The following is a 26,048-nucleotide window of genomic DNA, read 5'->3' on the forward strand; positions in this document are numbered from 1 at the left end:
TAAATATCAAACAATTTTTTATACAACAAAAAAATAGCATTACTATATCCCAATGTATCATTAAATTATCAGATAAACACCTTGCAACAGCAAAAACATAAATTTGCCTATGTATATGTATATATGAAAAGAGAGGAAGAAAACTTCTAATGAGGCTTTAAAGATGGTTTAAGGGCTGTGGTTCCATGGCATCATAAAGTTAGAAAACTACTGTTATATACATTTCAGAATGCAGCTTATTTTTCATTTATACCAATAATAACATTTATATTTTGGATACAATTAGACTTAACACACCCCATTACTTCAGGTCTACTTTTACCTCTAGAATATTACAAAACTTTTAAATTTTATGAATATCTTTCTGCAATTTGTGATTACCATATTTTTTTCGGTGTATAAGATGCACTTTTTTACCCCAAAATTTGATGTCAAAATCTGCTTGCGTCCTATACACCAAAGGTATAAATACTATATATGTATATATATGATATACACAAGCCATGTGTAAATATATTTAAATAGGCATGCATAATTTAGTTCAATTGAATGTGTTATTTATAAAAATAGTAGTTTTTTCTTTTAAAAACATAACTATTTATAATGCTCCCTAAATAATAAAAAAACAAATTACAGTGAAAGCAATGAAGATTTTTTAGGTTTTGAAGCAAACTAAATAACAGTAAACCTTTTTTTGATTTACAGTATTTTTTTATTTTGATGTTTTGAGCTCTTTTGTGTTTAGAACAATATATGCTAAGTTTTAAAGTATCAAATTGAATTTTTGCTAAATAAAAATCTTTCAAATGCGACTGTAGCTTTTCTTCCCCTAAAACTTTGTCTTCAAAATAAGGGTGCATCTTATATTCCGAAAAATACGGTATGTTACAAAAGTTATCTGTAAATATACTTGCATTTTCCAGAAATAAAACTTGCTGAAGAATTCATTATGTATAGATTAGAGCAGGTTCTGAAAGAAACTTTAACCAACCATCATAACTAATAGAAATATAGAAAGGAGCAGTGATTGAAGGATATTTAGTTTAACAAGTTTATTAGCATTCCAATCACCAAAACAATTAACAAGAGCATCAAAACCAAACCAGCATACACACAATCATCAGGTATAAAATTCTATATATATTCATTTCTAACAGACAAACAAGTCTGCAACCAAAATCAATTGTCCTTAATAAGGAAGTCTGCTTTATGAACCTTGTGCAAATTTCTTAACCAAGGCACCAATCTATTTGCCCATCTCAGCATAATGATATTCCTACTCCACCCACTATGAAACAAAATGACTACACCCATGCAAATAATGTGCACATGAAATAGATAATATGAATATAATTCTTTAAAATCTTTAGATTTCATTATAAAATTACTTATAATGCAAAGTACTTAGTTTAATTTTGACAATTAGAAAAAACATGTTACACTGGAAAAGATGTGAAGGGCTACATTTTTCTTGTTATTAACTCTTTCTTTAGAAACAATTTGATATATTGAGAATTATTTTGTGTCATAACCGTTTCAAAATCAGATTTTACCTCACCCAATTTGAATTAGACATATCCATACATCCCATTTAGAGTGTATAAGTCATCACTTGCAAATTATCAGTGTAAAGAGATGCTCTGAAACAACTACTTTTCTTTTGAACAGAGAGTAAACATTGTTAGTGAAAAATAATTTGTTATAAGAAATCATGTTTGAAATCATAAGTAACAAGTTATTCGATACATTGAATTATCAGATTTGAATGGGATTAATACACTTACAATAAATAAAAGGTACAACCACATGAATGAATCAATACAAAAAGTAAATATGCAGCTCAAAATTAGAAAGTGTCAGCAAATATCAATGTTCAACATCAACCTAGGGGTCTATTAGACACATGTAAAACTAACAACATATACACACACACACTATCATCAAGTAAACAATTCCATACATTCATTTCTAATAAAGAAACAACTTTTACTTACAAATAAGTCTGGAACCAAAATCAATTACCTTTAATACTGAAGTCTGTTTTATGAACCTTATATAAATTTCTTAACCAAGGCTATTTGCCCATCTCAGCATAATGATATTCCTACTCCATCCACTAAGAAGAAACTTACACCAAAACTAAATTCTGTCAGTTTCGGAGTATAATAAAGATTACTTTTTAAACAAATAAGAAATAAATGATGATTATTAATAACAAATTTCTCAAATAATATTGAAAAAGGAAAATACAATTCTTCACAACAAACCTTCAAACTGATTGCACATGTTTTTTAAGTTTTACATGTATACAAGATCTTTAATCATTCTTACAGTTAACAGTTTTAATGACCAAGAACTTATTTAGTATATTTACTCAAATATGTGGCAAATTAGCATTCAACTTTAGTCTAAGTTTCTTCACAACTAGTCTCTGATTCTTACATTTTGCTTGTTACTGAAACTACATACTATATCAAAGTTCTTTTTTTATCTGCAGTCTCACCACATTCTTGATCCAGATGTTTAAAAAATTACCAGCACTTTTTTTTTAACAACAAGGACATAGAAAATTGCTTTATAATGTATTGTAGGAATGCAGACTAAAATTACTTTCACATTGCTCTTTTAATCTAATTCACTACCATATAGTTTTCAATAAAATTTAGATTTTTTGTCTGCATTTTGTTTCCTGTGGCATTACTTGCAGACATGTTCTATCCTATTTTTTGGAATTCATCATGTAGCAATTTCATTTGAAAGCTGCAATGTCTATCTTCAAAATCATGTAACATTTAACAAGGAGAACCTCATGGCAGGAAAAGCAAGAAAATCACAGGAAAACCAATATAATGTAGATGTTGAAATGTTATTACAGTTAGAAAATAGCAGATGAGAAAATTAAAAATTCTAGTGTGAATGCTTTTTACAAACTGGCAAATCATGATAATAATTATACTTGTCATAAGACATTAATACTAGGCCTATTATGTTTTAAACATTGCATTTTTATCTAGTTTCTTAGGAATTTCAACAATTTGATTAATGTATAATAGTAGCATTCCAACCTCATTATATTCACATGATTTAACAGAATGGTTAATTACTGAAGAAAAGTGTGTTACACATGTATGTAGCTGGCACAGTGAGAGACCTTACTACATAAAAAAATACAAATGAAGGTAACTGATGCTATTGGTGGAAGGGGTCTCATGAAATGAAAAAGTTTGTTAACAAATAGTATCACAAGTTTCTGTAGGAAGAAAACTGGAGAAATAGCTGTATAGTGGAGAAAGTGAAGTAAAATAAAAATTTCTAAATGAAAAGACTGATTAAAACTTAATTTGGAAATAGAACTGGGCAATTAACTTGATTAGTTTATTACATGTGAGTATTGAATATACCGATCAGTATCACGTAATATCTTTGATCAATGAAAATTGCAATTAAATTGATATTTGCTTTTATTTCAAAGGGATGTTTAACTGATTGCTTTGACGTACGTAGCCACATACTTTTATCATCTATATTCCATATCATGGAGTTTTATGCATTCTGTCAATTTCTAACTTTTGATATATAATTACAATTTAAATGTCAAATACTTATACTGATAACTGTACCAACTTAGTCAGCAAGCATTTGTAATGATATGCATTTACAACTCTCATTTCTTGTTTATTCTAAAATTTATATTTCCAAAACACCTACCTATTACTATTGTCACAATAAACCATTATTGAAAAAGCCATATACAAAATTTCAAAAGAACTTGTTACACATTGATTTTTTTAGCTTTGGATGTTTGCATCTTAAAGTGTCCAATACCAACTAAGGGTTCTGTAAACAATATCATGTCGAGTATCCAACATCGACCTGAAGTTCAGTAAACAATACCATGTCATCCAGAAAAAAATTTTAAACAAAAAATTACTGAAAAAAAATAATTTAAAAGAAAAAATCACTTGAGTCATTTGTATTTGATCTTTCTGTGTTGAAACAACAAATTAGCTACTTGGAATAGGCATATTTAAAATAAACCACTGAGATGCAGAACAAGTAAAGCTTATTACAATGTTAATTCATCCATTTAAAGAAATTACACAAGCTAAAGAGAGATAAGCACATCATAATCACATTTGCTGAGAACCCATCTAAAGGCATACATAATCTATTTCACCACATTTTAATCAATCATGAAAAGTTTTATCATGTGGCTGAGAAATTGCTATAACGTCTGATAAAACCAAATATACCGGCTTATTTGTAAAAGTTACTGAAACTAAATCTTTATCTGGTAAAAAAAAAATGGAAATACTTTGACAATGAAATATCAGGAAAATCCTTACTAGGATTTTATGCTTATAATTATAGTAATGTGTAAAATGATGAAGTAATAGCACTGAATAAGTTAAAAAATTAAATAATTTAGTGTCCTAAATCCAGACAAACAAAATGGAGTTGTCATTCTCAATAAACATAATTACCTTGGTAAAGTCTGTACCATTTTAAATGATTCCAGTAAGGCTAAAATTTTAGATCAAGATCCCATGAAATAAAAGAAAATAAACTCCAACTAAACTAATGAAATAAAATGTGATTTCATTTCAAATATACAACCAGATTTGACTTGTGGGTTCGATCACACAGTGGTACTCTATCTGGTCTAAGTTACATAAAGCAGGTGTATTGATCAGGCCTATTGTGTCTAACATAGGAACACACAGTTATAAATTAGTTGGTTTCTTATGTAAATTGTTACTTCCATTTACTGAGAACGACTTTAGTGTCAAAGTTATAATTTTCCTATACTGAAAATGTATTTCCAATAGATACTTCCCTTTTCTCACAAGATTAGCTATTCTCGTTCATTTACTGAGAATTGCTTTAGTGTCAAAGTTATAATTTTCCTATACTGAAAATGTATTTCTGATAGGTACTTCCCTTTTCTCACAAGTTTAGCTATTCTTGTTCATTGCTGCTCTCTATGTGCGAACTTTTTATTACGCGTGCCATAAGCCTTCCACATACCACCTATTGGACTCAAATGATTCCAAAGTGTCTCTCATGCAAATAATCATATGTTACTTTTCACCAGTAGGAGAATAGTACACCCATGATGCATGTGACTTCCTCTATGCACCTCTACCAAACTATCACTTCAAAATTTGGCAGGTGATGGAAGAACCAGAAGTGAGTAGGGAGGATGGGTGGGAAGTGTGAGTGGAGGGAAGTACCTATCGGAAATATATTTTCAGTATAGGAAAATTATAACTTCCAATACGGTACTACCCTCCGCTCACTAGAATCCTGCCTTGATTAGAAGGAGAAACCAGTGTGAGAGAAGAACAGACATACCCCCTGTAAGCATCTGAAGGATACCTATGAGAGAGAGAGATGAGAGAGCCAAATCCAAAGAGGGGAACTGCATCACTTCTGATCCATGTATATTCTTCAACCATATGTGGAATGTGTAAGAAATCATAGCGGAAAATTAGAGAAGCAAATTAGAGAGGGAAAGAATGCGGTAGGAAAGTAACCCTAATCAGAGAAAGATATAGTAACCCAATCCCACAAAAAGAAAAGATGGTAAATGAGGATGTGTCCCATGGTGTAGAATGACTAGGGTGCAGTATACCATACTTGGTAAGTCAATTATATCTAAAACCTCTTCGCGGTGTACCAACATCCACGTGAGGGCAGGATGAGGATCATACCGTCTTCACCTCAAACCCAAGAACTGGGGAACTGAAAACCATTCTGATTTCTAGATATTACACAGGATTAGCTCTGAGCTATAGATCCGGGAAATTGACATCTGGTGTCAAAAGGAAGTCTATCTCAAGCAATCAACACCCACGACCATGAAACAGGTCAGGACCACCCAAAGGGCAATAACATCCATGTAACAAAAGAGAACAAGGAAGAGCCACGGATATTACTGGGATAATCCCATGTATCCCTGCTGTGACCCACAACACAGGAGGAGGAAGATAGACAACTCTAAACCTGTGTGAGAACTTTAGTTGATTGGTTCACTTGAAATCCAAAACCAGCCCGTGAGGTACCAACATCCATGCAAGTGTAGGATGAGGCCTCCCAATCAAAGGGGTGAAATGCATTTGACATCTCACTCCTTTCACTACCAAAGAATAAAGGTCACAAGTTGAGTTCCCACCAGGCCCAAACCCACTAGGTAGTCACAGAAACTGGTAGCAGCATGTCGTGCATCATTGAGAAAAAGATGAGATGTGGCACTGCAAGAAGGAGGGACAGGTAAGAGCTGGGAAGGGGGGAAGGATGGTAAACCAGAATTTGTACCATATTATGCTCCAACTAAGATAAACAGGCTACGTGATCGGAAAAGGTAGATCGTTGCTGGACAGATCCCACCTGAGACCATATCAATAATGAAACATCTTAAAAATGGAGCCATAAGCAAATCCAGAAGATAAGGAGCAGGTAAACAGCATCACGACCTAAAAGGTACCAACAACAGATACACCACATTTGTAAAACCAGAGCCGAAGATGACAAACCAACCAATGTGGAGGTAAGAAGGAAGAGGATGTCCACATAAAATACCTCAGGATTTCTGCAAAGAGCCTCAGCCAGAAAATGGATTGAGGAAAGGTACTGCAAAAGAAGTTGTGAGGGTAAGACAGAGGCAAGGAAATTGGGCATAGGTGAGACTAATGGGAGATTCAGTGCCTGCTCCCTAAATAGGTAAAACAGAACCTAACACTTGTTGGTCAAGATATAGACAGTCAGTCCTATGATATGCGAGGGCAGACTGAACCAAAGCCTGTGGGGATAAAGGCATACTAACACCATCACCCTGAGAGTTGAATTGTTCATCATGTACCCAAATGTCAGGGAAAAACCAAAAAGGGTTGGGATGTATAATCATGCAGTAATGAAGGATGCAGGTCATAAGATATGCAAGCAAGGGATAAAGCATCACACACCAGAGAAATAATGTTGGAACAGAATCCTCAGGAAGGGTATGGGAAGGCACGGCAAATTCTGGAGGTGGGAACAGGAGATCAAAGTCCTTGTTGGCCTGCCAAGGTTCCACAGGTTTAGGAAGAATTGGGGCAATGTCTGGAGATGGAGGCTGACCCATACAAAGTTCAATCTCCCTGCGAATAAATGCAGACAAATCTTCTGAAGGGTCACCAGCGCCTGGTAGAGCACTTATCAATTGTGAGACACATGCACTGGTGACATTTACTTCAAAATCATGTTGTATTAGTTGACAATAGTGTTTGAAGTAAGAAATAAATGTGACTAGAACAAGAGTACGTGAACTGTGTGAAATTAAACCACTTCAAGAACTAATTCAATCTCAAACACCAATCAAGGTGAAAAAGAAAGTGTCCAAGTGCAAGTGCTGCCAAACAAGAAGTGATAGTTCGGTAGAGGCGCATAGAGGTAGTGATATGAGTGTACTATTATCCTATTGGTGGTGAAGTGACACGTGATGATTTGCATGAGAGACCTGTTGGATTCATTCAATTCTAATAGAAGGGCATGGAAGGATTGTAGCATGCATAATAAAAATGTTTGCATATAGAGGGCAGCAATGAATGAAAATAGCTAATATTGTGAGCTAAGGGAAGTTCCGTATCGGAAGATCCCTTTGATTTCATCAAACAAATGAAATTTGATCAATCTGTAGAGATAATCAGTTTTGAGAGTCGTTGTACACCAATACCTCACTTGATGAAGTAATCAAATTAAGTAGTAATTTATCTCCTGATGGCACTACAGTTAATGGCTTAACTAAAAATCAATACACAAAACTGTTTGAAATTGCTACCAAAGAATCTCACTTTGTGTTTAACAATAGGACATATGATCAACTTGACAGTGTGCACATAGGCTCACCACTTGCTACTGTCTTAACTAATTAATTTTTGTCTCATCATGAAACTAATTGGTTACAGTCCTCTCCATCTGAATTTAAGCCTTACAAGATTACTTAAGTTCTAAACACAAGAATATCAAGTTTACAGTTAAAGAACAAGGAGAATGGAAATTACCTTTTTTTTTTATGTAAAAGGTCATCAAACTGAACAACAGGTTCAAAACTAGAGATTACCACAAACCAACATTTTCTGGTCTGTATTGTCACTTCAATACATTTATACCCAGTTGTTCAAAATGAATTCAATAAACATTCTAATTCACAAAGCTTATAAAGTTACTAGCTCTTGCTGTAATTTTCATGATGAAGTAATCACAAGCCATGAATGTAGAAGTTTAGGTACTTGAGTATAAATATATGTGTAGTGACTGTAAGGTCACGTACATTGACAAAATGAAATGCCACTTAAAATGTACAGTCTGTGAACATTTAGGAGTATCTAACAGAACCAAACATCCACTACTTAAACCCAGCCACTCATACATTCGCTCACATTCTGAAACCTCAGGTCACAATATTTCATTTAACGATTTCTCTGTCATCACCGCAGGATCTTCAGACCTTGACCTCTACATCAAAGAAAATCTATTCATAACTAAAGGCTGTCCAACCCTTAACGACTCACAAAGCTCTTTAGATCTAAAATTGTTCTAAGTTTTCACACTTAACTCAGCTGTTGTATAATATGTATATATAAACATTGTTTCATCCATCCATTTACCGTTTTTCTTAATAACTAAGTAAACTAATGATTACGTTATTATATTATAATTTTTAGTAATAATCATCTTTGTAACACAATTTTCAGATTTTGCTTAAGATGGAATAAGTTATTCTGAAATGTTTGAACCTTATAAATAAAATGTTTTGTGTTTTATCAACTGTCTTCATCTTCAATATTAAATATCCTAATAAAGTTTACACTCCCAAGATTCCAGGCTTCAGTGTTGCCAAGAGTCCTATCACTGGTACTCATGGTATCAAAGTAAAAGGAAAAATCAAGAACATTTTACTATCAACTTATCCTCTTATTAAATTAAAGTTAAACAACTATCTAACCATACCAATGCTTCTTAAACTATGATATGGGCATAGAATGAAAACTGCAAAAAGTTTGTTAAACAATTAGACAACTATATCAGCTTCTTCTAAATAATATCACAAAAGTAATCAAAAGCAGTGTTTCCAATTATTACTATTTTTTATTATTCCAAATATCCAAGTCTTATTTGAGAATAAATTATTAGTTGAATGAAATCAATTAATTAGCTTGACAATTAATTATCAAATTCCACTAACTTCTCAGGTCTAATTTTCAGGTAAGAAGAAAAAACATGGAAAGAAGTTTACTGGTATTTTCTATTAATTTCTCGATAAGATCAGTGATAGATTATTTATGCTATTAATAAAAATAAGCTAATTATTAAGACATTTTAAGAAAGCCAACTTTTATGAACTGAAAGGTATGATGTAACCAAAAAATTTTCTGATGTATAAAGAAATATCTAAATCAAAACTCTGACTTGTTTAATCAAACTATCTTAAAAATTTTGTATTTCGTTCAAATATTGTAGTCAAATCAAAAATTATTCTTAAATAGAATGACAGTGCTAAGCTTTTTTTAGAAAAGCTAGTTTATATCTGAGATTTATTACAAAAAAAAGGGAAAGCTCGAAAAAGCAATGAAATTCAAAAGCCTTTTAACTCAAACCACTAAATCTGGTTAGAAGAATCTACCTTTACCCCTAAAGAAAAGATGTTCACCTTTCAAAAGTGCCAGGAGTTTATTGTTGTTGTTTTAAATAAAAATTAAAATATTACTGGACATTTATAAAATTCAAAAAATACTTTTTGACAGTGAACAAAGAAAATATTTTAGATTTATAATAATAATTAAAATGAAAAAGCATTTTTGTTTTTAAGGTAAAGGGTAGCTTTCTTTAAATTACATTACTGTGAATAGAAAAAAAAGTTTTCAAAAGAGCTTTGGAAGTTTCTTAAAAGTAAAGTTTCCAGCATTGATGACATTTGTCCTAAATTTTTTATAAATCTAAGATATCAGTGAGGTTTTATAGGTTATTTAAATTAAAAATTGCTTGACAATTGGAGCAGCTCTGGTGATTTTACAAAAGACTGCTAATGTCAAAATTTTAAAAAGAAAGGACTGAAAAAAAAAATACTAGCATATTAGATTTATCTTCTGTTGTTAGCAGATATAGGAATCTATTGTCAAAGTTCATGCAGTAAAAACTAAAATTTAATAAAAATACTTGGTATGACAGTAAAGTTTTCTTGTTCTCTTTCATAAGGTTTCTTCTTTTTTATCATTATTTGAAGGAACCTCAGTAGACATTGCATATCTTTCATTGCACCCCCTTCCATTAAGATTTGAGGATAATTATTGCTCAAGTTCCAACTTCCTAAATCCATTCCTAAGTAACTCACGCAAAATATTTCACAAATTTTATTACAACAGAAGCTAAACTAAAAGCATATATTATCCCAGATCATCCTTGATTCCTCCTGTTCAAAAGCAGGAATTACACTGGATGGTTTTCAATTCAACCTTTTAAAATTAACCAATCAAAACGACTCAACATCTAATGGTAACAGTTTGTTATTCCGTATGTAGTAATTCAACAGAAAATACAAATATTTTCCCTACAAAATAATGCCTCTGACTAATAGTACAACAAACATTGTCCATTATCTAAATTTAATGTCATACACCATTCGTTAGTCTCCTTAATAGATTCATCAAAGAATGAGTTATTTTTGTCATTTTCATATTCTTTAAAAATCTATTATATCATAAGAACATTTCTGTAGCTGAAGCTAATACTCTATATGATTGTTATTGATATGAATTTTGTTTTCCATATATATTGGTGAGTTGTAAGATAATAATAAACAAAAACAACAGGCTGTAATAAATAGTAATAATTTAAATTTTAAATCCATAAAACTTGCTTTGAGAAATGTTTTACAATAAAAAAAAGATATCAACTATCAATACTTCAACTATTTAACCTAGAAGTTTGCTACAAAATAAAGTTGAAAATAAAAGCAGAAATTAGTGCAGTTTACAACACAGTAGTCACATGATCTTCGTATCACATTAAAACTGTGGTGGCATTGTCAATGGGTTAACTTACAGGTTTATGACACTAAACATTAAAAAAAAAAGTAATAACACACCAGCATAATAATGCACAAATAATTAAGAATTAACAAAACACTTTGATACTCTGTAAGCTTCATCCTTGGAAAAAAAAAAGGTCACCACAACTGTTATCCCAGTAACCTCATCAAACTAAACAATGTTAAAGATTTGTAGTCACTGTTGATTTGAGGTTGGAAAGTTGGAAGTTATAAATGCAAGAGTGCTATAAAAATCTAGCTCAAAACTGAGATATAACAAGATTTTACAAGTACGCCTACATCAGATGGGTAGGATGTAAAGTGACAAGTGCAAAATGTTTATTTTTTCTATAAATGGAAATGAAAGTTTCTTCACATTATTTCTATTGAGTTAGCTGTGACTGAAGCATAATGTAGAATATAAAAAGCCACAATTTGGATATGAACTACTTCTGATTTACAAATAATGAGAGTCAAGTGTTTGTTTTGGTGATATTTTTAGTAGTGAAAGATGTCATAATCTCATAATGAAATAATTAAGTATTCTAAAATGAATTGAACAACTGAAGTGTACTTGAACTTTAGAATAAAAATAAATGCAAAGGGGGTAAGAATGTACCAATTTATTTTGAATAGTTGTAAGTATAGCTACATAATTATGGCTGACAGTTAAGTTTACAACAAACTATAGCTCTTCAAGAAAAAAAACAATTGACCATCACTTAACCAAGTTAAATGGGAATTGATAAAAACTTAATGGATGCTTATTTCAATATTTGGTGTCAGAAATTGAGGAACATTTTTTTTAAGTAAACACTATTTTGAAAACCTGACTCACAAAGTAACATTTTGAAAGAAATCATAAAAAACAACACCTGTAATAATGCTAACAATAATGCCAAATGGAAAAGAAGTGACACCATTTCTGAAAAAAAAAAGAAAAAAAGGCAAGAGATATGGAAAATTTTGCTAAGGCAGTGTTAAAGTACTTTTTTATTACAGTACTCAGTATACAGATATACTTTAACTTCAAATGTAGTAGAAGCTCCAATACTCAAGGACTTTAAGAGAAGACTGGATGAGTATTTGAGAGATCAGGATTGGATATAAAAATGGGTTTCTCTATGTACATAATTTGGAGCAGGATAGTTGCAGCAATTGGGATAGTCTAAATGATCCAAAGGGCTTTTTGTTATCCCTTAGAAAAGAACACTTCCAGTTTGCCATTAACACATGCATGCATCTGCAGAAGACAACAGTAGCAATGATATTTGGTTGCCTTTGAATTTCTTCAGATAATGTTCTGGAGCCCAATAATTTTTTTATTTTACTCTATTTTGCATATTTATTCTTATAACTGAGAAATTAGTTATACACAGGATAACTTTTAACATACATTTTCCCTTCAAGATCTAGAATGTACTTGTTTTTTCAAGTGCTAGTGGATCTATTTTTATAACATGTAATATAAGCACAATGTGGATCAAAAGAACTAATCAGCAGTTGAACTGAAAATATAGTACTATTATAGGACAGCCTAGTCAAAATTCTGTTATTCTAAATAAATACTTCTCATTGGATTTCATAGATTAAATATAATTGATGCCTATAACTTTTTCTATCATTTCTTAAGTGACTTTTTTCAGTACTTTGGTAACTTTTCATATTGAATTAGAAAGAGATATTCTTAGACAAAATTTTCATTATTATTCAAGTATTTTCATCGTGAATTAAAGCTTAAACTCCATGTCTTTATTTCCTACTCTTTAATAATTTATTTCTAACTCTCCCAAGTTATTGTATTAACATGAAACTTCCTACCTTTCAGCTTCCTCACCATCACCCGCACTTCCAAGAGTTAAGGTATCAGGAAGAGCTTTCGATAAAGGAGGCACAGATGCAGTTCCTGTAGTAATGACATTTGGAGCACTAACATCACTGCTCGTAGAGGCTTTATTAATTTGACTAGGAACCTGGTAGTTCTGGTCTTGACTACATACAGTCTGTGATAGCTGGGATTGTGAGGCATCTGGAATGTTTCCCATGGATTGTGTATGCAGCCCCGAAGTAGGCTGAGAAGGTGGAGTTGGATGCTGTTGAGAAACAACAGGCTGAGGCAATGTTTCTGAGACCTGAACTATTGGTTGAGTTGGAGGTTGGGGTATTGCAGAAACTGTCTGACCAGGTTGTATCTGGTGTTGAGATTGAAGCTGGCTTGTTTGGCTCTGTGATGCATTTATCATAGTTTGACTTTGCTGTGGCAAGAATGTTTGTTGTGGGTCAACTACAACTGATTGGCCAGCTTTAATTCCAAAGTTCTGAACCATGGACATCTGGGGTACCTGCTGAGCACTAGAAATTTGATTATTCATTGGAAGATAAATCTCGTATACAGATTGAGAACTGTGTGGAGTATCTGTTGCAGCCAATATGCTACCAGTAGCAGAATAAGGTTGACTTACAGGAATTTCATGAACTTGTGTTACAGTATCTAATGGTTGACTTTCACTAACCACTGATGTGGCTGAGCTTCCAGCACTTGAAGCACCAGAAGCACTACCTTGATCAGTAGAAAGTTCTTGTTTAGAAACATCTGCCTGCACAGCAGGTGGGTTTGTAAAATCCATACAAACCCAACGTCCCCGTTTAAATGGTTCACTACTGACAAGTTTAACAACTTTAAAACGATTCTGCCATTGGTCTGGTAGAGATGTCATGGGCATCTGGCCACTTACTGTACAAGTAGATTTACTGGTCGTGCAACTCGTCACAAATGACAATGTGACATTTTGACCATCTGGATCTATCACATTTCCCACAAAATCACTTGAATTACAAACATTTAAAGGAATATCTACACCTACTTTGGAATCACTGGTTGTAGCAATTATATTAACATTACTAGTGGTCTCAACAACATTCTCAAATTTTGCTGGAATGGATGGACTGGAAATTGTTTCTGTGCCTGGCCCAGCCTGAGACACTTTAGATCTATCACTTATGTTGCTATTACTATTACTGTTTATCATGCTATCTTCAGAAAGCTGATCATTTTCTAGTTCAGTAAATCTAGAGCTGTCTTGCCCATCTGAATGTATATCTTCAGTATGACTTTCGTCAAGATCATCTGCACTGTCTTCTCCAGCATCATTACTCAATCGAGGTGATCCTTGTACAGTTACACTTGTAATTTGGAAAGATGTTGGCTTCTTTTTATGAATTTGATACTCCCCCGCTGCTGCCGATAACTGACCTCTGTCTTTATGATTTGCATCAATATAAATGGTTGCTGAAGTTGATCTATCAGTAAGCGTTCTTGATTCTTCATTACTAACTGCATCACCACGGATTTTTTCAGCCATGACTTGGAGTTGGACTTGGAGCAAGGCCCGGGTTCCCGAGTTTTGACTTTTGTTGACTAACTCGTCAACTCCAGTACTCACTAAATTAAAGTTTCTGGCAAGATCAAGCACTTTTTATAAACAATAATTCATTGAACATGATAGATAGATTCATATTTTGCTATAAGAATAAATACACACACATTCAAACTAAAAATTACAACACAGGGAGCCTCAAAATATAAACTACTCTTACGTATTCAGTCACAAAAATGGCGACATGTGTATAAAAAGGGGCAAGATGGGAAACACAACCACATAACATAGCGCCACCTGTCCATAACATTGACTTAATTTAATATTACTAAAGTATAAATATAAAAGGTAATGTACTCTAATCTTTGAAATGTGCCAATAGAAAGAATCTTCTATAAATCTTTAATATTTCAAGCTGTTAATATCAATGAGCTACACCAATGAGTCTAGTTGCTATTGATAACAGTGCACAATTTACTGTAATAAGATGTAATTAATCAGTTCAAGAAATATATACACATAAAAAATAAACATGTCAATATATTTAAGACATCATTAATCACAACATACGATTTTTAAGTAATGATAAATAAACAATAACCAAAAGAAAATATCAAAATAAAAATAAAGCTTTCATTTCAGAAACTAGCATTGAAAATCTCCAGGAAATGATCTCCTCAGGTTATAACTAGTTTATCTGATAATTAAAAGTATCACTTTTTTTTTTTAGATTAATAGCTTCGAAGACACCATTATGTTTTTGTTTTCTGAAAAAGAATTTAAAAAGAGTGGTATTATTGTGATAATCTCAAGTGAAACTGATTTCAGCAAAAAAGTATTAAGTAGAGCGGCTTTATAACTAGAGCATCGACAGATTAAATTATAAAATAAGTCTGAAATTAACTGCTAACCGAGTTTAAGTAAATAAATAAACGGATTAGATATGATATTGTTACGTCTCTGGTCGTTTGTTAATTACCCGTAAAAATTCCTTCCGAAGAACTTCAGCAATACAAGTCCTTTTTTAAATAAAACTAGTTTATTCTTTCTCAATACAACTTTGCAATACACTTAATTTCCACAGTCACTTTAACTTTAACAGACGCTAGAATTCACAACGATTCACGCACTTTACTTACGGCTTGACTCGATTATCTGTCTCTATATCTCTCTGTCTGCAATTATTCTCGTCCCGATCCATTGTCTGGCGAGCTTATATACAAGAATAGAGGGCGCGTAGAAAAGACTAGAGTTGCCACGAACAGACATGATCCTTCTAGAATCTCATGACGTGTAACAAGCGTCACGTGACTTCCACTGTCGTAACAATATGTTATATATAATTGAAACAATTTTTATTTATGTCAAAAACAAAAACACAGTGTAGGTACTTGCATTAAGACATTGGACAGCAGCATGCTACTGAGCTTGTGAATGTATTACCTGATGTTCTTCCTTCGTGATATCTTTCCATAAACTAATTCGACTGAGATCCTGCGTAGATTATCTAAATCTAATGTTTATTACTTAATTGGTCTGGTTATTCACATCAATTTACGGGAGGTAATAATTTATAGATATTATCTGCCCTACCAATGAAGAACACTGCTGTCATTGATCTTTTTGCATCACAGCAGATTCGACGTGCAGAGCATGTATTATCTATAGAAAACAACAAATGAACAATTACAGCTAGAGCAAAATCAACTTAACGGTTTTCTGGATTACGTGTTATGCGAAAACTGCATAAATTAAGAATGAACCAAAAATTTTAACATTTATGCATTAAAACAAGTAGGTAGAAAAACGTTTGGTGTACACCTGTATACCACTTATTTACTTTTCCCTCTTCTCAACTTGTCATCCAGCCGACAATAAAACTTAACTTTAGAATCAACTGGCTTTACACTCATTAACTAGTCAAGAAGTGCATTATATTTCTCTCACCTGTGTAATAATAAAATAGCTAATTAAAAAAAAAGAAAACCCTTTACAATTCACTAATATATATATTACATTAAAATATCCTTAAATTGTAAAAGCATACAATGGAAACCCCTTTATAAGGATTGATACATACTACAAAAATGAAACACTGTGAAATAAGCTTCCTGATCCTAGCTACAACACAGCCATGGCTTAATGGTTTAGTGATGGTACAGCACACTTTCTCACACTTGTAACTGACCATAGGTTATGTGCATTCATAATACATTCCCGTATTTGTGCTAGTGGGGTTATCCTTTGCTTCACAACAAGAAATCTCATGCTCGACCTGAGTCTTTCAGTTGTTCTTCCTGGAGTTCCAATCACTCAACTAATAGAATTTTCTACTTCAGACTTTGATGTTACTATGGCAGAAATTATTTCTACTTCCACATGGTGTCCAGGTTCATGATATTCCATGAAAAGAAAAGGCCTCTTTATGTGGCAATACAGTCCATTCACATTTCAGCATTGTGGGCCTAGGTGACACACTATGAAAAGTCATGTTTTATAACACAGTCATCTGATGTGCTATCATCCCTTTCAGATTTTCAAAGTTCATCAACCACTTGAGTGAAATATGTTCCATTTGGATGGTGAACTCTTTACATTAAAATTCGTTGTGATAGTATTTTACAAAAAATTCAAGTCCAAGGAGCTATTTCTTTGGCATAGAACAGTTTCTGCATCCAGAGCCATAAATATACGACTACTGCACAATATCACATATTATACTTTATACTGCAACTATGATAAAACCACCCCAGTTCCATTATTGTTGTCATCAGTGTCAATGTCCTCCACACAATCATTTGTTTATGATAAGGGAAATACATTAATTCAAGGTACCAGTTCACCCTTCTAAAATCAACAATTACTACTGGAGTATAAAAGCAATCTCTAAAGGCTGTTTGACTCCATCCTTCAACATCCACTGCATTTCAGCACTGAGTATGTCCTCAGTGCTTCAGGGAAGCAAGCTAAGCAATTGTTTTATTTTATGTGTGTGTTGCCTGTATCTATCCTTTAGTGAGTCACTGTTGTTCGACCTAGATGGCCATCTGATTTCACAAATATATCGTCATACTCAACCAACAAATCACTGAGCTACTTTCATTGCATTAGGTTTAGATTATTTTCTCAATTCTCAAACATTGAGCTCAGACCTATTGGCAGATATATACTTGTTTGTAGCCAAATTGTGATGGACACAACCCTAGTGTTACTGCTAGCTTTGGTTACTTCCTCTTTGCTTACAGCACCTACGACCACAGTGGTGTATTAACTATAGAGCACAGTGAGGGGCATGTACCCCCCGGAGATTTAGAAAAATAAATAATTGCAATTTTCTGGCGACTGATTCTCTCTGTATTATTAATACAGTATGTAATCCAGGCCTACTTCAATCCTAGATGGTTGATCTCTACATCAAACAGGAAAATGGCGCTGCTTGTTTTGCCTGTATACCTTTTCCTATAGATGGCAAATTTGGGTCATCCCAAGTTTTTGTGACAAAGGCACAAATAAATTTTAAGAAATTAAAGACAGACACAGACACTCATTGTCAAGGTAGCCATCACAAGCTAACTGAAAGCAAGCTCTTTACATTCCGGGAAACAGAAGAAAATCCACACCATCGGATAGACATGAGAAGGACTTCTCTCCAGAAACAGTTGGTCTCTGAGAATAGAGAAAAAATATCAAATCGTTTTTGCACCAAATTAGTTTTTGTACCCAGTATGGACTTGTTCTTGAAGTAGCACTCATGATCTTCTATCTCAATGTCTAAGTCTACTAAAATATTGATACTAGCAAAAAAAAAAAAATGATTTTCCGATTGTTAGACAAAATTCGTCCATTTGTTCTTCATATTATTGTTGTTATTTATATTATTCTTGTTTCACAAGCCTACAGAAAAAACCTGGGCAAATCTATTAAAAACTTCTGCACAGATCATAGGAATATTTTTTATGTTGATTCTTAAAAGAGAAAGAGAGATTTTATCACTTTTATATCTTAAATACTTGTGAAGAAATTGGTATAACTTTCAGCTCTGTGCAATAGTTACACCACATCACACGTAAGCAAAGAGAAAAAACAAAAACATTGTACAAGACAAAAGTTACAAATACAAGCAAACTCATAATAATAGGTAGGCAAACAACGATTTATAAATTGTTTTTTGCCTACTTATTATAATGAACCACAATAGCGGTTCGTAATAGGGATCGCCCAGGGAGTTCATAAAAAATTTTAATAGAATATACGACCAAAAACCATTTTAAAAGCAGATTTGTTCTTGGAACAACAGACAAGAACGTCTATCTCAATGCCTAAAGCTGCTAAAATATTGATAATAACAAAAAAAAAAAGGTGATTTTCCGACTACTAGACAAAATTCTAAATTCGCCCATTTGTTTTTCATATTATTATTATTTTATGTTATTCTTGTTTTACAAGCCTATAGAAGAAAAAAACTATTAAGAATATTTCATTTAAACCTGGACAAACCTACTAAAAAAACTCCTGTGCAGTCATAGGACTATTTCTATGTTCATTCTTGAAAGAATAGATATTTTATCAGTTTTCTCATCGCTTACCCACTAAGTTGCTCTTCAAAGTTATTCAAGCACCGAAGCTATAGCAAAAACGGCTAGATATACTGCGCCAAAATTTATGTACAGCTTTAAAACAACCTCTTGCGAAGGTTGTAGGGCTATTGTTAAGTTTATTCTTGAAAGTCAAATTTCCACCCTATAAATTTTCTATGTTCTTCTATGCTACCAACATAAGCTCTATGAAGCTATTCAAGCATCGTAGAAATGTAGAAGGCATTTAAACACCGTTTTCTCGTTAGAAATGCTTCATTTTATTGGAGCAAACAATGTCTATATTTATAACAGGGTCACCAGCTTTATTATTATTGATTATAGTTTTAAAAGCCGCAACAGAAAAAAAACAAAAACGGCTATGAATATTTTACTTAAACCTGAACAACAGTAACGAATACAGTATTAAGTATGCCATAGTGTAGTTTAAACATTAATTCTAGAACCTTCGTTTTTTGCGCCCTGAAGATTTTTTCTAAGTCCTTAACTTTCCGTCATTGAAAAAATCCGGTGTTTTACTAATGCACATTAATTGGAAAATAATTTGTACAACTTATAGCGCATTAATTGGAAACTGCCACGTTGAGGATCCAACATTTCTAGAGTTCCCTGTTGTACTTTGTCTCCACGTGGTTTTCTGCGATTATTTCAGTGAGTTGTTTTTTTTTTTATCAGGAGACGATTGCCATAGTAGATTTCTGTACTCTTATGAGTGGCGATTTATTCTACTGATTTTCGTACTTCACTGAAATTGTGACTATATATATTTTATTATTATTATTCATATTTTTGTTTCATAAACCTACAACAAAATCGGCTGGGTATTTTGCACCAAAACCTAGATAGATGTAGTATATGAAACGTTTCCAATCTCCATAACCTATTTATAAAGTTGATTATTTTTTTCATTGAAAATTAATTTACGTGGCTATAAGCACATAATATATGCGATGTTGTTGTGAGTGGCTTTCTTTGTACTCTATTTGTACTTCGTGAGTTTACATGAAACCTCAGGCACAAAGCCACCTGGCTCAGTAAATAATACTAATAGTTGGGTGGAAATAAAGCCAATGCAGCAGTAAACTGCTCAAAAACATGTAACATTCAACTGAGTGCATATGCAGGTATGTAGTTGTAAATGTACATAAAAAGAAACTTAAGAAAAGAAGATGATTAAAAATTGTTAATTTAAAAAGGGGAATATGGATGTCAAAAAAGTACAGAAAGAAGTTTAATCAAAATGCAAATATATTTTTCAAGCATACAACTAAGGACTCTAAAAAAGTAAACAAACTAAGCTGGAAATAGTGTCTACATTATTTCTAGTTGAGTCCCTAGTTGTAGGCTTGAAAATATAATCTTTGCATTTTGATTAAATTTGTTTCTGCACTTTTTGACTATCCCTATTTCCCTTTTTGAATTAATATTTGTAAATTATCTTGTATTAACTGAAATAGTGGTTTATATTTGAAAATTATTTGAGGGATAGTAGTCCTTTACCTTAAGGACGATTCTCCAGCTGAGATATAGCTGGGTTTTGAAAAGTGCACGTCCATCACTGGTAAGCCAAAAAGTAGAATCATTGTTGAACTCTTACCTGCCAAGGGACTGGATGTCATGCACGTCCGGGGTTAAAACTACGACGATGTAGGTAATATTACAGTTACTCTGATATACAGGCTTATTTCACAATAGTTTCTATATTATTTTATTATATTTTACAATAGTTTCTATATTGTTTTATTATATTATATATCATATTTTACAATATTTTCTATATTATTTTATTATATTATATATTATATTTTACAATAGTTTCTATATTATTTTATTATATTATATATTATATTTTACAATAGTTTCTATATTATTTTATTATATTATATATTATATTTTACAATAGTTTCTATATTATTTTATTATATTATATATTATATTTTATGTGTTTTTTGGGGTCCAACACACCCTACTCTTCAAAACATAATAAATAAAAAGAAATGAGAAGATTCGACAAAAATATAATAAAATAGTGCAAGTAGTAATACAAATTTAAAATGATATCATATGATCTATGGTATTTATGTTAAAGATTATTAGGCTATATTGATATTATTTAACATACTTAGAAATAATATTATAAGATATTTGATGATAAAAACTTGTGTTTATTAAAACAGTTATTTTCTCATATGCAATGCAACATAAATTGCATTTTTTCACATTTTTGCTTGTTTTGTATCAAGTAATATGTCTGGATCAAAAATGAGCATGCTGCAAGAATTCTGGCAGTCAATCCAAAAGCATCGTACATACATTTTTCTAGCCATGATTTGAATTTGGCTCTATGCCATTCTTCTGTGATCCAACCAGTCTTCAACATGATGGAAAATCTGTCACGTCTTTGAAGATTCTTTAAAAATTCACCTAAACGGTAATTTATGTGAATTCATTCTTATCTATATTATACTTGCATTTCAGTTATTGTTATTCTTTATTATACTGACTTAAGTGGAGCCAAAGAAACTACGTTATGGAAGTTTGGAAGATAAATATTGCAGAATGTAATAATAGAATTAAAATATCTAGATGTTTTGTAATGTATTGTTTGATCACGAGATTGTTCATCCACAAATTAACGTGTATATTTAAGTTTCTTTTTTAAGTTCTTGAGCCTTGGAAGAGCAGATGGTGGCAAGCAAAAAAGTTGAAAATCACAGCACTCTGCCGAACTCGCTAGGTATAAAAACATCAGATTTTTGAAAACATACATGATCTATATGAGCCGAAAATATAATGCATGGACCACATGGTGTTGACTGGTCAGACAGAGTGGGACAAGAAAATATTAACTGAATCAAATGAACACCTGAACGTTATCACCAGTTCTTCTTTTCTGTCTGTTTTTGAAACTGTCCTTTCTTATTTGGGTGAGTCATCATGTGGAACTGTTGTTACAACTCCTTTCAAACTTGTCGAGTTACCATCAAGTACGCTGATAAAACCATGGAATTGTGTGTTGCAGCACATTGTTTCTTATTTTTTGCAAATGGCAATGAATGCAAAAATACAGTGAAATAGTGTTTATTTCTGGAAAAAAACCCAATTACAATTGACATGAAATTCGAAAATTATTGAAATTATAGAATTTTATGTGTTTGATTAAGTATTTATATATTTCGTTTTTGAGGATACATGAAATGAAAGTGCTGTTGTTATGGTAAATTTACATACTATGAAGAAATAATGAAAATACTTCATCATTTTTCATTCAATACATGTATAATTTTCAGCCATTTAAAGAAACTGGCTGAACTTCTCCAAGGACAAATAATGGAGATCCTTTGATGATGAGGAACCCACTTTGAGACTAATAATCCTTGGAGACGGATTGAATGGGTGATGAAGAAAAACTTTAATATAAGTTTAACATAACAGAAAATGTACGTTAAACTTATGTTAAAGTTTTTCTTCATTACCCATTCAAGCCGTCTCCAAGCATTAATGGAGATCCTTGCTGCATGTGAGAAGATAGTGTAATCAGGGAAGCTTTGCAGACTGTACGAGACAACAGTGAAGTGAAGTTCAGCAAAATTTATGCACAGATGGTCAAGAAAGCTGAGTTGTCAAGTGTTACCATAAGCAAACCATGGACCTGCGATAGCCAAACACTGAGGGAAACCATGACCAGCATGCCTCTCCAGAGATTTACTTTATGGTCACTGTGTTTATCCAGTACCTTGACCACTTACTAAATGAACTCAACAAAAAGTTAGCTTTATTTATTCCTGACTATAACTTGTTCATACATCTACCAAGAAACACAGCATAAGAATTTTATTGTTGATTGTTAAACAAGACAGAAAATCAATGCTTTGTGACTTTGCATGGTTGACATATAAAATAGGTTCAAGCTGAACAATTTCACAAACTGATGAAATGTCTGGTAAATTTCTGAAGTCTGCTGTGATGGAGATTTGTAAGTTCTTATCAAATATAGAGAGGGAGATAATTCCGAAGAACAGAAGTAGTGTGGCAAGTTCCAATACAAACCCGGACTTTGACTTTTAACTCTAGGGTGAAGCTTTGGACATTTAAGAGATTTCCAGTATGTTACATTGCTCTGGGTTTGACATTATTATAATATTCACTTGTAAAATATATAACCTGAATAAAACATACCAGATATTCCTGAGACAGTGACATCAGTATGTTTTATTGTATCTAATAATACATGAAACTAAATGCTAAATCAATAAGGGTGTTTTAATTATTTTGCTATATAAGTTCAGTGATGTGGCCAAGATTTCTATCCTTGGTTTTTCTTTTATTCCAAGGAACATAGCAGCATAGTTGCATGAAGACATCATTTCTGCTCTTGAGGAGCATTATGGGTGTGACCTTCCATCTCTGTCATCTTTTCACCAAAAATTGGATAGATGGAAGATCCTTTGGAAAAATGTCAATAAAAAACAGCCCCATACACTGACAGATACATTGCACAACGACAGTCTCAGAATGAAACAACTTCTCTTTCTCGGTGTTTTCACCATTTTGAGGCTTTTACTATTGTTGGCTGTGACATCAGCTACAGTTGAGCATGCAAACTATTCTCTGTCCTAAAATATATAAATTATACAATGGACATGAATTTTCCACAAACAAAAAATATTATTCATGACAACAGTGATGTAACTTAGTGACAACAACCGCATGGTAAAAAAAAATGCAATTGAATCAAATAATGAGTAATTTCATGCTAATTTGATTGTTATAAAACATATTCAAAAGTGAGCATCCCCTTGGAACATTCTGGATACGCCCCTTGATATGTAAAACAATACCAGGACTTCATTACACCTTGGATGGATAATTTTTCCATCTATTGCTGCCTGATTTCTGAAAAGGAAGCAGTTCTTTTTATGTGTAGCTTCTATAATCACCTTAAACAGTACGAACGCACTAGACTTCGTATTTAGTAAGCTATGAACACAAATTTGTATAAGTGGGCACTGTTATTATCTTCACTACATATATTCATCCAATCCACTTTTCTGAGGCTCATTCTGGCTTATATTAGATAATTCCCCCACAGAATATCAAATTTACTCATTGTACAGGCAAAGCTGATGGATAATTTCTGCAGTACATAGAACCTATAAATGAGATTTTCTAGACACAACTGGAGATCTATCTATCCACTTACATTTAGTCTACCATCTTTGCCAGAACAAAGTTATATCTTTGTTGGAGTAGTGATCCCACATGAAGGGCTGATATATTGAAATATCTAACAGCTACTGCTGGAACTTGATCTCCTACTCATGTACAGTCACAGATATGTGTTAAGCTCTACTAAGCTCTGAGAGAGCAGGGCTAATCATCAAACCCTTCAGTGCAAGCTCTTATGGTGCTACTCTATGTCGAGGGCCCACTAGGACTCTGTTAGCTTTCCAGGCTCGTTAATATTTATTGTTAGTGCTCCTGGACCTGATGAACTGTTGGTTGAAACCAGTAGCTTTCCCTACTTTACTGCTCGGCAAATTATGGGTGTTGTTGGTTATCTGACACCTGTTATGTCATCAGTTGGAACTTTGCTTACTTTACTGCTATGTAAAGAATGAATGTTCTTAGCACTTGTTAAGCAATCAGTTGGAGTCAATATGCTTGCCACCTTTGCAGCTCAGCAAACTATGGGTACTTTGCTTCTCCCATCCAGGAAGATATTCATATGAATGCATCATCTGCATAAGCTGAAGCATATCAACTATGAGTGGATTAAGACAACCTTCTTCATTTATTAGCAATGAGTATGGCTGCGTTGCAGCACTGAGATGCGTGAATAGCTGGTTTATCCTCATTATGGCTTGAGCTATACGTGGTGGAGATACCTGAGTAGTATGGCCCATCTGAAGTATAGCCATAGGAGCTGTTGCTGCAGTTTCCCCTTTAATGATCATCTTGAAGTTAGCACTTCATATCTTGCTGTGAGGGAAACTACCCCAGCTAGGGTTAGGATATCCCTCACTCCTAAGTGGTGCCTCATGGTTTTGCCAGGAAGTATCTTAAGAAAATTATCCACGAAACTTGACATGCTTAAGCTAATGCAGGGTAAGCTTTACTATGCAAATGGCACAAGTCGTCTACAGAAGTGAACCAACCAGCTATACCATTTGTGGGGCTTTTATTTTTTAGCTTTAAATTCAGTCTGATGGATCACTCAGTTCTCTGCTAGGTAGATTGATGACTCAACTCAGCCACGACTGTACCTCAGTCTTCTTGTTGTGTATTGTATAAATACTCAATCACATTCATGGCTGGACCATCTAAGTTCAAGCCAGGCATTGGATGCATACTCCAGAGTCCAACAATCCCAAGCAATTACCTGCCTGAAATGCTTCAGACCTTACTTCACCACACATTTGAAAATGTGCTTGGCTTCACTCACATTGATCTGCGATGTTGGCCAAAGTCTCTTGCAAATTCTTGGCCAATGCTAATGTGGATACAGGGATGTAGGTATATTCTGGGTCACCAACACTCAGATGAGTAATAGTTTAGTTCACTGGTACAAGGAGGCAGAGTGAATAGTTACTTTCGGCAATTAATCGTGAAACTTTGTAAGACAAAAGGTTTCCTCATGATACATGGTCGTCTTGGTCATTCTTGGCTAACTTTGCATTATTCTGGCTGGCAATGGTCTGGGAGCCCTGTTGAGACTACTATACATTGTTTCAGAATTACCAGGTACTATTCCAACTCGGTGACCCTTATTCATCAATGCACCCGTTGCTCTGAGATTAATCCTCAGATGTCATGCCTAATCCGCCATTCTGGGTACATCAGACATTATTAAATTTTTCTGGGTGTGTGGTTGCAGAGAGGTTGATGTCAAGAACTTTGCAACATTGGTAAAAGTTCTCTATCTAAAAAAGGACTTCACCTAGACTCAACAACTCTCTCATACAACCATCTCTTTCCAATGGCAAACTCTCCCTCTTGGTCTTGAGT

At 33.1% G+C, this 26,048-nt stretch overlaps 1 protein-coding gene across 4 annotated transcripts in view; it reads right to left on the reverse strand.

Annotated features, from left to right (window-relative positions):
* The window catches only part of LOC106470366 (protein bunched, class 2/F/G isoform-like), a 159,396-nt gene extending 144,717 nt beyond the window's left edge, over positions 1–14,679 (reverse strand). For 3 of the 4 annotated variants that reach the window (XR_002613194.1, XR_002613193.1, XM_013930919.2), the window contains exon 1: positions 12,890–14,679. Coding sequence is in view for 2 of the 4 variants with exons in the window: in XM_013930919.2 (XP_013786373.1) it covers positions 12,890–14,430 (1,541 nt within the window). In the remaining 2 variants the exon portion in view is untranslated. Of the gene's footprint in view, positions 1–2,114; positions 2,147–12,889 lie in introns of those variants that run through there. The other variant, XM_022399693.1, reaches the window with a different exon arrangement.
* Positions 14,680–26,048: the final 11,369 nt, after the last annotated feature.

Source organism: Limulus polyphemus, unplaced genomic scaffold (genome assembly GCF_000517525.1).
Source record: "Limulus polyphemus unplaced genomic scaffold, Limulus_polyphemus-2.1.2 Scaffold103, whole genome shotgun sequence".
Classification (NCBI taxonomy): Eukaryota; Metazoa; Arthropoda; class Merostomata; order Xiphosura; family Limulidae; genus Limulus; species Limulus polyphemus.